The following is a 13,552-nucleotide window of genomic DNA, read 5'->3' on the forward strand; positions in this document are numbered from 1 at the left end:
AGAGCGGTGGTTGACTGCCTCGCACGTTGAAGGTGGCTTTCTGCTCAATCACACACCATCTCACTCCTCCAACTTTGCGGTGCCGCAGTCCGAATCGGCAGATCCCTCATCACCACATCCTCCTCCATCTCTCGCGTGTCTTGATAGCTTCTAGATCGCTTTAGACCAGCATTGGCATCAACCTCAAGCGTTCCAGACCTGACTCGTTTCTTGGATGGTGAGTTTCTCGCCGTCGTCTCCTGCAATCCTGCCGCAACACTCTGCACGGCTTGACTCCTGCCAGCGAAAAGCTGAACGTCCTGCCATCGGCCTTGGAAGTCCTGGGGTGTGAAGGAGCTGAACACCTGTGCTTGGTGTAGTAGTTCGCTGATGATGGTTGTGAGCTGTGTGCATTGAAGTCGGCACTCAGTGTTGTCCGAGCCGGCTGCCTCAGCCGCGACAACGTCCAGGAGTGACGAGAGTTTTGCAGTCTCTGAGACGAAATACCGCGAGACGTGATAGGACATGTTGGCCATTGCCGAATGGATGTTGTCCGTAGTTCACTGGTTCAGTGAGGCAGTTGTCGATGGATTAGAGCTTGGATGCTCTTTCGACTGGCAAATCAACTGGAACTCACAAGCGTTCCGTTGCTTTTATGTTAGTCGTTCTTCAACCACTCTCTCAACAACGGGAATGACAAGACGAGAACCACCGACGTTGAGAACCAAATGAAAACGACAGGGACCGGAACACCAATTGGTCGGCTTGCGCACGGCCTTGAGGCCAAAAATAGCTAGCCACCTTTCAGCCTTCTTCTCTACTGTATCCGTATCCTGCCTTGCCCGCCCCAACTCCATCGCTGTGCCGTCAAGAAGAAAATGAATCACGACTTCACCTTCTCCACCCCACCCTTCTCCAAATCTCCTTCCACCCCCAACTCAACCACCGCCGTTCCCGTATCCATCGGTGCCCCCATCTGCGCCTCCGTCTCCGCCCTCCGCTTCGCCTTCTCCTCAAACCTCTTCTGCCGCCGATCCCGCTTCTCGCGATCCTCGCGCATCTCCCGGATCAGCGTGGATTTCAGTCTTATCTTGTGTCCGTATTTGTAGAAGATTATGGGGATGGGGATGCACAGCACCTCCAGCAGCCCGAGGAGTGTGCCCGCCCAGTTGGCGCCGAGGGATTTGTACATTGATGGACCGGCTAAGGGGAGTGTGGCGCCCATGACGGATCGTAGGACTGCGTTGCCTGCGAGGGCGGAGGCGGCGTAGATGTCGTAGCTGCTGACCAAGTAGTTGGAAGCGTAGATGAAGACTGCTGCGTTGCCTGCGCCGAACGGTACACCAGCGATTATTGGCGCGATCCAGTGGACGTTTGGCGTGCAGGTCCAGGCGAAGATGATCTCGCCAGCAGGGATGAGGACAGCTGCTAAACAGACGACGCAGACCATTGCTTCTGGAGGAGGACTACCGGTTTCGGGATCGTTCTTGTGGGAGTTGATCCATTTGCGGATTAGGGGTTCACCGACGATGGTGATCATCGAGCCGACTCCTATGCCTGTTGTTCGTGGATGTTAGCAATCTGACACGAGTGTGATGAGTCTTTCTAGACGTACCGCAGAAGCTGAGACCGGTGAAGCCGGGCGACCAGCCTCGGAGATCGGTAAAGACAATCGGGTAGGCGACGAAGCAGAGGTATAAGATGCCGTAGATGAGCGCGATGTAGAGATCCCAGAAGATGCAGATTGGCTCCGTCACCGTCATGACGAAGGGTCGGGACAAGTTGATCCGTAGCCTGAGATGGAAACTCATGATCAGCAAATGGCAACCGCCAAAACGTCAAAAATATACTCACAGCGGCAAGAACTCCAACTTCTCGTCGTAACGAGACCACCACGCATCATCTCCAGTCTCCTTCCGCTTCTTGGCCGCACGTCGACGCAGGATCGCGGGGGCGTACGTCTCCTGGATAATCGAAGTCAAGACCCAAGCGACACCAGCACCAATAATGACGACCCAGTTAGTCCATCGCCAGCCAAGGTACTGATAAACAAATCCTCCCACAACAGGGCCAATTACCGGGCCGTTCCTAAAGTGAGAAGGGTCAGCAGATGTCTCGACAATTGAACAAGCATGGAAAGGGTCCCAGAACGCCACGTCGTCCTCGGACCTTCAACGTATATCGGAGAGCCTTTTCCACACATCAGTTGCACGTACATAGGCCCAATCGACCAGATCGAAAACGCAAGCGCCCGGTGCTCCTCATCCACAATATCATTCACCGTCCCCGGCGCATTCGAAATCATCGCCGCCGCACAAAACGCCCCAAAGAACCTCGTCACCAGAATCGTCTGAATATTCGTCGCCACCGCGCACGGAATCACAAACACCACAAACCCTCCCAACGCCATGATGTAAATTGGCCGTCGTCCGTACATCTCGCTCAAAGGCGCCAATATGACGGACCCGACGGCCATACCGATCAGGTACGTCGTGACGCCGAGAATCCCCTCGCTGTTGGAGATGCCGAACGCGTCCTCCATACCCGGGATGGCGGAGGTGTACGAAGTGGAGAAGAGAACGACGGAGGTGGTGGAGTAGCTCATTATAGCCAGGATCATGCCTTTGTACCACAGCGGCCAATTCTGGGGGTCGCCTTTCTCGCCCGGGGCGAAGTCGATTTCGTAGGCTGGATCAGTGGCGGTGCCGGACGTTCGAGTTGTCCAGGTGCGCATTAGTTCGAGGGTGGGGATGACGTTGCCGACTTGGTTCATGGAGGAGGTGTGGGAGATGGAGGGGCGGAGTTGGTTTTGCCGGCGTTCGGGTTGGTAGTCATCTTCTTCCTCTTCTTCTTCGTGGTCGCTGTCGGTAGAGTTGGAGGCGGGGGAGTGTGGTTCTTCTATTGACATGTTGGAGGCGCGACGAGATGAGATGCCGGGCTGTTTCTTCTCTGATTGTGGTTCGGAGGCCATGTCTTTCTCGTCTGATGATGTGGAAGCCATGGCTGATGGATGGCAGTGCTGCCCGCGCAGAGTAGAGAGTGTACGCTTCTCAGAGTAATGTGCCGTCTACGACTGGTATCTGTATAATTCTTTCACCAGCAACACCTCCGATTTCGCCACATGAACAACGAGCGGTAAGCAACAGCGATAGCGGTGTCAACCCCAGACCGAAGGTATATAGCCGACAAGATACAAAAGTGAGTGAGGTCGAATGATAGGGTCTTAGGAAACGAATTCTAGGAGTCGTAGGTGGTGATGAAGTGAAGATAGAATGCCTGCCGCTTACTTACTCTAATTCCGCCATAGCAGATCCAATGCGGTCCTGGGAAGGAACGATAGGTCTCTTCGCTGCACTTTTTCAGTCGTGCTGGGGAGCGAAGTGGGGAGGCGAAGTACCAAGCAATCTGCAGCTGGGGGAGATCGTTTTCAACGACGCCACAGACAAGACTCGAAGGTTGATGTGATGTTTGAGTCAGGCATTGGACCGCTCGTTGTTGCTGGCCACTTCAAACCAAACAACAACTCGACTCGACTGACCTGAACTCATTGACACCTCTTCTCCATCTCCAACACCCTTCCAGAACAACCATCCGCGAAATCTCCAAGACTTCAAAACACCGCCACAGTGCCGTGAAGCCGATTTATCCGAGGCACAAACCTCGAGAACGGAACAATGTACCGGTCACCGTTTGCGGCTGGACACCTCAGCTTGTGTAGCGGTCAGCCGTGCATCAAGCGTCTTTCACAGGGAGACTGTCGTACCGTTCTGGAAGCTGTAAGGATGCTGTGCGTCTGATACGTGCGAGAGGTGAGGTCGTGAGGTGTACAGGGGTCAGCAGAGTAAGCAGTCAGCACGGGCTGCACATGGAGTTCAGGAAGTGACAGAGTAGGTGGTGCAGTGAGCAAATGTCGTTTTGATATGCATGGGTATCTACCATACTCGCACCAGCGCCAACAATGCTTCCGCCTCCCTCAAGTACCCTTCCTCAAGCCCCCTTCTTCCCCAGCCCCTGCGCCATAGCCACCAATAACTCCCTCCTCTCCACCCCAATCTGCCCCATCATCACCCTAAAACTCCCCTCTCCCTCCTTCACCCCCCTCTTCACCCCCCTCGCCCTATCGCTCTCCCCCTTCACATCCCCCAAATCCCTCAGTACCCCCATCCCGCCAGTCCCTAGTCGTACTCCCTGCCCCATGATAATGCTCTCGCTAACCCCCTCGATATTGTCTTTGCGTCCGCCGATGGCGGCTTCGAAGAGGTGGTCCGGAGTCTTCTCGAACGAGGCGAGTTGGAGCACTGAATCGCGCATTTTGGCCAGGCCGAAACGGGTGATGCCTAGCACGTCCCCGCGGTACGTCATCACGTCCGCGAGAAGCTGCATGTGGCGTGGATCGATGTCCATACCGCTCATGACGGAGGAGATTTCGGAGATGATAGTTGTGCGTGCTGCTTCGATGCCCAGAACAGCGCGGGTCTCCATGACGCTGTTGGTTGAGGTGCGGGTGCCGTCGACTCCTGGGGTGGTCATGCAGGCGGCGAGACCGTAGCCTTCGACGAGCACGGAGAGAGGGACGCGGGAGGAGCCATCCGGCAAGCGGACCTTGTCGCCTTTCTGCAAGACGGCGCGCTGGGCGTCCGGGTAGCCGCCTACCACGACTTGGGGGAGTCTGCGCTTGAGGACTTGTACCTTTTCGAAGGTCGCGGCGGGATCTTCGGCGCCGGTGGACTTTTTCGGCGTCTTCTTCCTTTGCCCTCTCCTGCGTGGTCCGATGTCCTCGTCTTCAAAGTCACCGAAAGCGCCTGCGTCGAGCGCAACACGCACGTGCGACGTCCCGGTCCTCCTTACCACCACACCCATGCCCCTCAACACCTTCGCACGCTCAATCGCATCAGCCACGTCCTCCAGCGTCAACCGCAACCCAAGCCTCTCCACCTGCTGCCAATCGACGCGCATATTGACACAATACCCCTCCCTCCACCAACAGTCCTCAATGAAAGCCACAATGTCCTTGAGGAAAGACTTCTGAATGATCGCCTTGGCAAATCGCGCAGCAATCTCCTCATACGGACTCTCAAGTTTGCACGTGATGACCGGCGTCGAGATGGTCTTGCTCGCGTTGATAATTTCCTTAATACGCGGCACACCCTGCGTAATGCTCATGCCAGCAACACCAGCAAAATGGAACGTCTTGAGCGTCATCTGCGTGCCCGGCTCGCCGATGGATTGAGCGCCCACGGCTCCGACAGCATGGCCAGCTTCGACTTTGCTCTTCTCGAACTTGCGAAGACAGAGTGCGAGGAAGCGCTCAAGGGCGGGGCGGGTGAGCTTGAAGATCTGGTCCGAGCCGGGGAGGTGGCGCTGGGAAGCTTCAAGCTCGTCGACTTTGGCTTGAATATAATCGGTGACTGTGACGAGGAACTTCAGGCCAGAATTATCTTCTTGCTCGTCTTCCTTCCTTTTCTTTGCTGGGTGGCTGGTGCGTTTGGGAGGACCGAAGTGCGATTTTTGTTCAATAGCTCTTTGAGGGCGCAGGAGCTCCTCGACCAGTGCGTCAATCTCCTTGGGCTCCAGTCCAGCTTCTTCGTTGTTCCATGTGCTCTCAATAGCGTGAGACCATGTACGGTCGAAGTTGACGGGCTTCGCCTTGCCTTCCATATCCACTGGGTCCAAGCCGTCGTCACCGAACTTCATCTGCACCACGCCACCGCCAGACTCTCTCACTGTGCCATCGTACCTTGCGCTCAAATCCTCCATGGACTTCATCAATCGTCGAGACATGTAGCCCGTCTCAGCCGTCTTGACCGCAGTATCGACCAGACCTTCGCGACCAGACATGGCGTGGAAGATGAACTCGGTCGGGTTAAGGCCAGAGAAAAACGAGTTCACCACGAAGCCCTTCGCCGGCGGGTCTCTGCTCCCCTTGATGAAGTGAGGTAGGGTGCGGTTCTCGAAGCCATCGACCACACGCTCGCCGCCGATAATCTGCTGTCCGACTGCAGCGACCATCTGTGCGACGTTGATGTTCGAGCCCTTGGAACCACACTTGGCCATGATCAAAGGAGCGTTGAAGCGGCTGAGTTCTGCCAGACAAGCCGCACCGCAGTCCTCTCGCACCTTGGACAGCAGACTCGAAATCTCTTGCTCCAGTGTGGCTTCTTCGTCGCAGCCGGGATTTGTCTTCAGCTCGCCGCGGTTGAACTGCCCGATGAGGTCGATGCACTTTTCGTACGCCGCTCTTACCAAGCCATCTTTCCTTGCACGCAGGAGATCCGAGGGGTAGACGTCGCCGATACCGATGGAGAAGCCTTGCTCGCCCAGCCAACGGGCCGACAGACGAGCCAGACGATTCATCGCTTCGACGGCGTACTCTGGCCCGAAGTCACGAAGAATGACATAGAAGACGCTGTCTTTCTTGCCATCACCAACCGTCGCTTTGTCGAGCGTACCGCACATGACTTCCGAGTTGCGAATGACCAGGTAGGAGTCCGTGATGGACATGTCGGGAGCGATCTTTGCTGAGAAGTCCTTCCGCCACTGCTCTTCCTTCTTGCGGTACATGTTGTTCTTTGTGTCCTCAGTGAGCAAGTCGTCCTTGTCATCACGCATCTGATCAAGCTCTGTCTTCGCGCTTTTGAGATCATTGGCCATTCTCGCCTCCAATGCGGCGTTGTCCGGCCCATACGCCTCCGCAAACTCAACGGATGAGAACTGCTTTCCCTTTGCTTCAAGGTTGACGTCGACAGGGTAATCTTCGCAGGGCTTCAAAAGCAGACTCCACACCTGCTTTCCCGTCCAGAGCGCTCTCGGCTTCCAGATCGCAGGAGGTGGTAGCTTGACAGGCCACGTCTTCCCTGTGTAAGGGTCTCTGACTTCCATGCCGACAAACATAGAGCTCGCGATCTGCACAAACTCCGAGCGGCTGAAGAAGCGGTCCTTTTGGCTGAGAAGGTACGTCGCGGTGATAAAGTCCTGGATGGCAGCGATGATCATAGCACCGTTCTTTGGCGTAGCCAGGTTGTGCTTCACCCCCATAAGCTCCAGTGCCTCCGTGCGCGCTTCTTCGGTTTGTGGGACGTGAAGGTTCATCTCATCACCGTCGAAGTCTGCGTTGTAAGGGTTGCACACGCATTCGTTGAGCCGGAAAGTCCGCCATGGCCGTACCTTAACGCGATGTGAGAGGATTGATAGCTTGTGTAAGCTGGGCTGGCGGTTGAAGAGCACGATATCACCGTCTTCGAGATGGCGCTCGACAATGTCTCCGACGACTAGCTTATCTGCGATCTTGTCGAGGTCACCTCTGCCGCCCACGAATTTGAGGACGATGCGCCGCTTGTCCGCTCCTTTGATGACGAAGTTGGCCCCTGGGTGAACCTTGTCGCCGTTCAAGATCCGATTCTTCAGCTTCTGGATGTTGTATCGAGTGACCTTCTCAGGGTACGTCATATGTGTTGCCACCCTCGAAGGCACAGCAACCTCGTCGATGCCCAAGTTCGGATCCGGAGAGATAACAGTTCGGCCAGAGAAGTCGACACGCTTACCACTCAGATTCCCTCTGAAGCGACCTTGCTTGCCCTTTAAGCGCTGGCAGAAGCCACGGAGAGAGCGACTGGAGTACTGGTCTTGACCGAGTCCGGGAATGTTGCCGTCGATGTACATCGCAATCTGCACCTGCAGAAACTCCCACAGCTCCATCACTTTGTTGAGCGGTTGACCTTTCAGGAGCGTAGCCTGCACCAGGTTGTTCATCTGGATGATGTCGCCGAGCTTATTGGTGATGTCGTCCTCCGTGCTCGCATTCTCCTGCGCCACGCTCGGTCTGATAGCCACGGGCGGGGCGGGTACATGCGTCCACAGCATATTCTCGGGCCTTCCGCTGCCCTTGTTGCTGTGCGGGTCCATACCCAAGAGCTCAACATCCACGTTCGGCACTCCGCGGAAGATACTGATGACGCGCAGTGGATGCATGTCGTCGACCGCCTTCTGCCAGTACCGCTCAGCGTCTGTAGAGCTCTTGCGCGCCGTTCTGAAAGAGCTCTCGAACAGTAACATCTCGTGCGGCTTGACTTTCGACTTGGCGTTGGAGGAGATGTAGGCTTGGAAAGGGTGGTGGGTCATCTTGACTGGATGCTTTGCCACCTTCTTCACTGGACCGTTGTGCGCGCCGCAATGAGGACACAGCTTCATCTTCCTGCAGTCGGAAACAATCTTCTTGCATATGGTCTTCTTTCGTAGGTTGTCCAGTCCAGGACGTCGGATTGCCTTCAGTGCCGTCCGCCGCTCGTTCTCGGGCATCAGAATTCGGCAGCAGTCCTTGCAGACGCAGTTGAGCACCTCGATGATTTTTCGCATGTAGCCATAATGGAAGCAGGGAAGAGCCAGCTTCACGTGGCCAAAGTGGCCATTGCAGTCCTTCAAGCCCTCGCCACAAGTCTCGCATTTGCCTGCTTTCGCCGAGGTGCCTAGTCGCTGATCGTTGGGTCCGTGCTGAGTGATGAGCCTCCTCTGGGTCGCTTTGTTGTCCTGGTTCACGTCGAAGAGGTTGCGGTCTTGTACCTGCAAGACGGACTGCGAGAGGATGTCCTCGGCGGATAGCAGGCCAAACTTCAGAGCCTTGACCTTCTTCGGCACGGCGGTGGCAACCTGATCCTTGGAGATGATGGCGCCGCGGTAGTCCATGGCGGGCGATGTGCTATCGGAAGTCGGGGTTGTGTTGTGTCATGACCAGGCGTGTCTATGGTTGTTCTTCACTGCTCAATGTCAAATTTGATATTGGACTGCTGACTCATGTGAAGCTTATCGTTATCTTAGTGCGGGGTCGATGCTGCCTGGACCTCCATGATCGACAGCGACACCGTCGACCTCTCCTCGATCTTCACCACTGCACACTGCCGTCGGCCTTGTCCTCACCACTACTACATCTCCTCTACGAGGCGTCTGGCGGTGTTCTCCCACAGCCAAAGTCACCACGAGCGCCTGACTACGAACCGGCCAGCTCAACGCGGTCATCAGCTCTCGGAGAAGCCCCGCAGCTTACCCTCGAAGCTCCACGACACGACACCTTGCACCACCTTCTCCATCACCACTTCACGACGATTACCACAGTCACCAGCCGACGAACCAGAAGCAGCTCCGACGACAATAGCAGCGGCGTGAATGGGCGACACCTGACACACCCGTGAAGTGACATCGACACTTCACTGCCTCCCTCACCATAAATGCCACCCTTCCTGCTGCCGCCGACCTCCCTCTTCTCCACGATGCCGATCGATTTGCAACACTCTCAGAGCCACCTTACCACCGCCCCACCACCTCTACCGCCGAGACCCAGTAAGCATCTCGCACCCTCCGAAAGAGCAGCAGCAACTGACGTCGCACAAACAGCTCTCGACATCACCCTCACTGCCGCCAAAAGCCCAAGCGACGTCCGCACCATCACGCTCTACAGACACGATCCCATTGTCATCGGTCGCGCTTCTCGTTCCAGAGACAAGAATCTGGAGCCTTCACCTAGCAACACACTCTTTGACTGCCCCGTGGTCAGCCGCTATCACGCAGATCTCGAGCTTATCAGAAGACCGCCTCCTCTCGACGACGCAGTCATCATCAAAGATATCGGTAGCATGCACGGAACCAAGGTCAACGACCGTATCTTGGAGGAGGGTGAAGAGCGTCTTTTGAAGAACGGTGACCGCATCAAGCTCGGCGAGAAGGTGACGCGCGGTGACGGTACGATCTCTGACTTCACTTGTCACACTCCAAGGCTCATCGCTGATATATTCGGACGCACAGATTCTCACGATGGTGTCGAGCTCATCTACGCTTCGATGAATCCAGGCGATTCGCAGACCTCGTACACGATGCGCGCCAGCCAGCCCACCGGCACCTTCCGTGTTCCATCCCCCGAGGCAGACGACTCTGATGTGCATAGCGTTGGCGGTGCTTCCGTTAGCGAGCGCAATCAATCGTCCTCGGCCAAGACCACTCCAGAGCAGGGACAGGTGAAGCTCGGGTCGCAACAACAGCCTATCAACCTCGACGATGCGGTGAAAACTCGCCCAGAAGCCACCGGTTCCCGCACGGATGCAGAGATCCTCCTCTCGCAGCCTTCACACACTCGGAAGTCTCCCCCTCGTCCTACAATCTCTATCCCTCGCCACCAAGACTCGAACCGAGTGGTTCCTGACACGTTCGAGGACAACAACGACTACTACCAATCTGCCTCGGTGCACGACCCACAGTCGGCGAACTACATTCCGTTGCTCAGCTCGTACGAAGAGCCCGAGAAGCACTATGACGAGTCGAACTGGGGCTCTCAATCTGACGCGGGTTTCGATGACTACTCCTCAGACGGGAACCTCTACGATGGGCGGGATGTGAGTGAGGACGAGAACGAGTGCGTCGAGAAGCAACCGTCGCCAGAGCTTGGCTCGCCAGATGACTTCGCTCGCTCTTCCTATCCAACGCGCGAGTCGCACCCAGGAGTCTGGCCAGCTCGCTCCGACTCATACGGGTGCTTCGCCACGCGGAGTGCGTCGCAGCAGTCGCAGCCAGCAACCAAGCCGGCGCCCTCGCACACGTACGCCCCACCACCCTCGGCCTTCAATGCCAGTGCCTACTATGGTTCTGGACTTCGCACTGACTATCGCAACAGTAGCCGCTGGGATGTAGAGCCATCTGCGTTCTCGGTCCGACCCTATGCCGCTCAGGACGACAGGGCCCCTTCCTACGGTCAACCTGCATTCGGCTTCGGCAGCGTCACTGGCGCACCACGCCCCAAGACTTCGCCGTTCAGTCCCCTCACCCCTGAAAACGTCACCAGCATCCAGCCGAACGTCTTCGGCCATCGCTTCGATGGGCCCATCACATGGACAGGTCCGGCCTATGACATGGCAACCGGCCCAACTCAGCGTCCATTCGGCTCTGCGGGAGCGTTTCAGTCGCAAGAAGCCAACGCACCCACCACCTCCAACAAGATCAACATCTCCGACATTGTTGAGAACAACACCAGCACGAAGATGTCGACTGAGCCGCAGCCGTCTGCAAAGCCAGCACAGTCCGTTGGGGACCTCCTCGCCGGTGCCCGCGCCGACATTATTGACGCCAATGCCATGACCGCTTCCGCTTTCAACCAGGCCCTTCTTACTGCCGCTGAGGCCTTGAAAGCGCGTAGTAGCGGTAAAAAGCGCAAGGCCGACGACACGGCCGACGACATGGCCGATTCCATCCCGAACGAATCCATCAACCTCGACGAGCTTGCCAGCCCGGTGTCACCCACCAACCCGTCTGGATTGACATCATTTACAAGTGTTCGCGACGCAGACATCGTGGCACCGCCGGCGAAGAAGATCAAGACCGCTCCAAAGAAGAAGATTGCAGTCACGAAGAAGAAGAGCAGAGTCGCCACGGCTGCGAAAATTGCTGGCGGTACCGTGGGTGGTATGGTCATGGGAGGTGTGGCGACGATGGCTTTCTTGTGCTCGCCGTTGGCGGAGAGGGCGATTGAGTGGCTTGCTTAGGCTCGTCACGGTGCAGGAAGCATTGGTGAGGCGAACAGAGTCTGAGTGACAAGACAGGAAGAGAAGGTGATGACTCGAAAGCAAGAAGATGGTGGGGTCAAGCAGGTTGATGATATGGTACTGCAGACGATGGGTTTCCTGCGCGGCGTTCTACTTGGGATGGAGTTCAGGGCAGGCAATTCGAGCTGCAATGAACAGTCTGATGGGAAGTGCTATGCGGCGTTCGAAGGACTGCTCAGCTCAGCTTGCGCACGGGAATATCCCCTGGATGGCATGAATAGCACTGAATGACTGGGAATGAGCTATGATACTACTACGATCCATAGATTGACGAATGTTTGGTCACGACATGTAACATTTCCGCTTCACCTCTCAGATATAGCACTTGTGATGGCTCGCACAACTTTATGCACGCTACAACCCTTGCACTAAAACTCCACCTCGCGATCACTCCGCGACACTTCCATGTTCTCTACACCCTGGATCTGTGCAAGATGCTTGCGCAGCCTCTCAAAAGCTCGCCAGCCTATAACATGGCGAAGATGGCAGTCCACAATAACCTCCATAACCGATAGCGTATCTCCCGCTCTCCTCACTCGAGCGCGCGCCATTGCGAGCGAACATGCCACTCTCACCGAACGATTAGCGAGCGAGTATGACGCCCGCGCAGCGAAGCGCTTAGGCGAGCTGTCCTCTACGACGGCGGCGTTGAAGGAGTATGATAAAGCTGTCGGTTCGCTGAAAGAGCTACATTCCCTCCTCCGCTCCCCGGACAAAGAGCTCCAGGAACTGGCACAAGACGATGTTGAGTCTACGGAACAACTCATTGAGCACGCCTCCAACGCTCTGAGATCGAGCCTTGTGCCCGTACATCCTTTCGCGCATCTGCCATGTCTGATCGAGATCCGCCCCGGCGCCGGCGGCGACGAAGCAGGACTATTCGCCGGGGATTTGCTGCGGATGTATGAGGGTTTCTGCGCGCGCGAGAGGTTGAAGAGCACGGTGATGAAGCTCGAGACTGCGGACTATAGTTCTGGGAACGCGGGGGCAGGGGGAGCGCTGCATGTGCAAGAAGCTATACTCGAGGTGGAGACGCCGGGGGCGTATGGGGTATTGCGGTGTGAAGCGGGCGTGCATCGCGTGCAACGCGTGCCGGCTACGGAGAGCAAAGGGCGTACGCACACGAGTGCCGCCAGCGTGCTCGTTCTACCGAGTCTAGGGACTGAGATGGGTGCCGAGGAGGCGGAGGAGAGCGACGCATATGTTGATCCCAAGGATGTACGAACAGACGTCCTTCGTGCGTCGGGAGCAGGCGGCCAACACGTCAACAAGACCGAATCCGCCGTCCGCCTCACCCACACCCCGACCGGCATCGTCGTCAACATGCAAGAACAGCGCTCCCAGCTCAAAAACCGCGAGAAAGCCTGGCAAATCCTCCGCTCGCGGATTGCGCAGCAGCGACGCGAGGAAAGGGAGGAGGAAGAGGCGAAGCTGCGCAAAGTGGCCGGGGCAGGCAAGGCGGGGAGGGAGAATAAGGTGCGGACGTATAATTGGAATCAGCAGCGGGTGAGCGATCATCGGAGTGGGCTCGATGTGAGGAATTTGGGGGAGGTGATGGAGGGGGGTGAGGCGTTGGGGAGGGTTATGGAGAGTGTGAGGGGCTGGATGGTTGAGAGGGAGATTGAGGCGATGGGGGCGGAGGCGGAGGGGGAGGGCGAAGGGAGGGCGAAGAGTTGATTGCTCTTGTACTTGCGTGTGCACGGGAATAGTACGCATAGGCACGATCACAAGCAGAAGGTCTAAGCTATCGCTATCGCTGCTGAGGCTTCCGAGAAATGGCGCTACTCTGGATGTGCAGTCTTCCTTGATACCTACCTCTGACCATCTAGACCTTCCACTTTACTTACATACCTGCACCGGTATCGGCTTGTGGTGCTTGGAACATGTGAAGACAGCCTCTCTCCAAGCCAGACATGTGATATTCAACCTCGGCTTCCCCAGAAACGCTTCATTCGGCTGATGCCGGGAGACGTTTCTTACCTCACTCGTACCCA

The 13,552-nt window shown here is 56.6% G+C and overlaps 4 protein-coding genes across 4 annotated transcripts; 2 read left to right on the top strand and 2 right to left on the bottom strand.

Moving 5' to 3' along the window:
- Positions 1–862: 862 nt before the first annotated feature.
- LTR77_006779 (uncharacterized protein) lies at positions 863–2,980 on the bottom strand (the record flags this gene model as incomplete). The annotated part of the gene is made up of 4 exons (XM_064804019.1): positions 863–1,536; positions 1,595–1,773; positions 1,834–2,067; positions 2,196–2,980. 4 exons carry the CDS (start codon positions 2,978–2,980, stop codon positions 863–865), a joined length of 1,872 nt encoding a protein of 623 aa, XP_064657820.1.
- Positions 2,981–3,966: 986 nt separating this feature from the next.
- Positions 3,967–8,658, bottom strand: RPO31 (DNA-directed RNA polymerase III subunit C1 (rpo31); the record flags this gene model as incomplete). The annotated part of the gene is made up of 1 exon (XM_064804020.1): positions 3,967–8,658. One exon carries the CDS (start codon positions 8,656–8,658, stop codon positions 3,967–3,969), a length of 4,692 nt encoding a protein of 1,563 aa, XP_064657821.1.
- Positions 8,659–9,239: 581 nt separating this feature from the next.
- Positions 9,240–11,498, top strand: LTR77_006781 (uncharacterized protein; the record flags this gene model as incomplete). The annotated part of the gene is made up of 3 exons (XM_064804021.1): positions 9,240–9,309; positions 9,364–9,708; positions 9,772–11,498. 3 exons carry the CDS (start codon positions 9,240–9,242, stop codon positions 11,496–11,498), a joined length of 2,142 nt encoding a protein of 713 aa, XP_064657822.1.
- A 465-nt stretch (positions 11,499–11,963) lies between these two features.
- On the top strand, positions 11,964–13,235 carry MRF1 (Peptide chain release factor 1, mitochondrial; the record flags this gene model as incomplete). The annotated part of the gene is made up of 1 exon (XM_064804022.1): positions 11,964–13,235. The coding sequence occupies one exon, from the start codon at positions 11,964–11,966 to the stop codon at positions 13,233–13,235; it is 1,272 nt and encodes a 423-aa protein (XP_064657823.1).
- Positions 13,236–13,552: the final 317 nt, after the last annotated feature.

This window comes from Saxophila tyrrhenica, assembly GCF_035928015.1.
Source record: "Saxophila tyrrhenica strain CCFEE 5935 chromosome Unknown scaffold_10, whole genome shotgun sequence".
Lineage (NCBI taxonomy): Eukaryota > Fungi > Ascomycota > Dothideomycetes > Mycosphaerellales > Extremaceae > Saxophila > Saxophila tyrrhenica.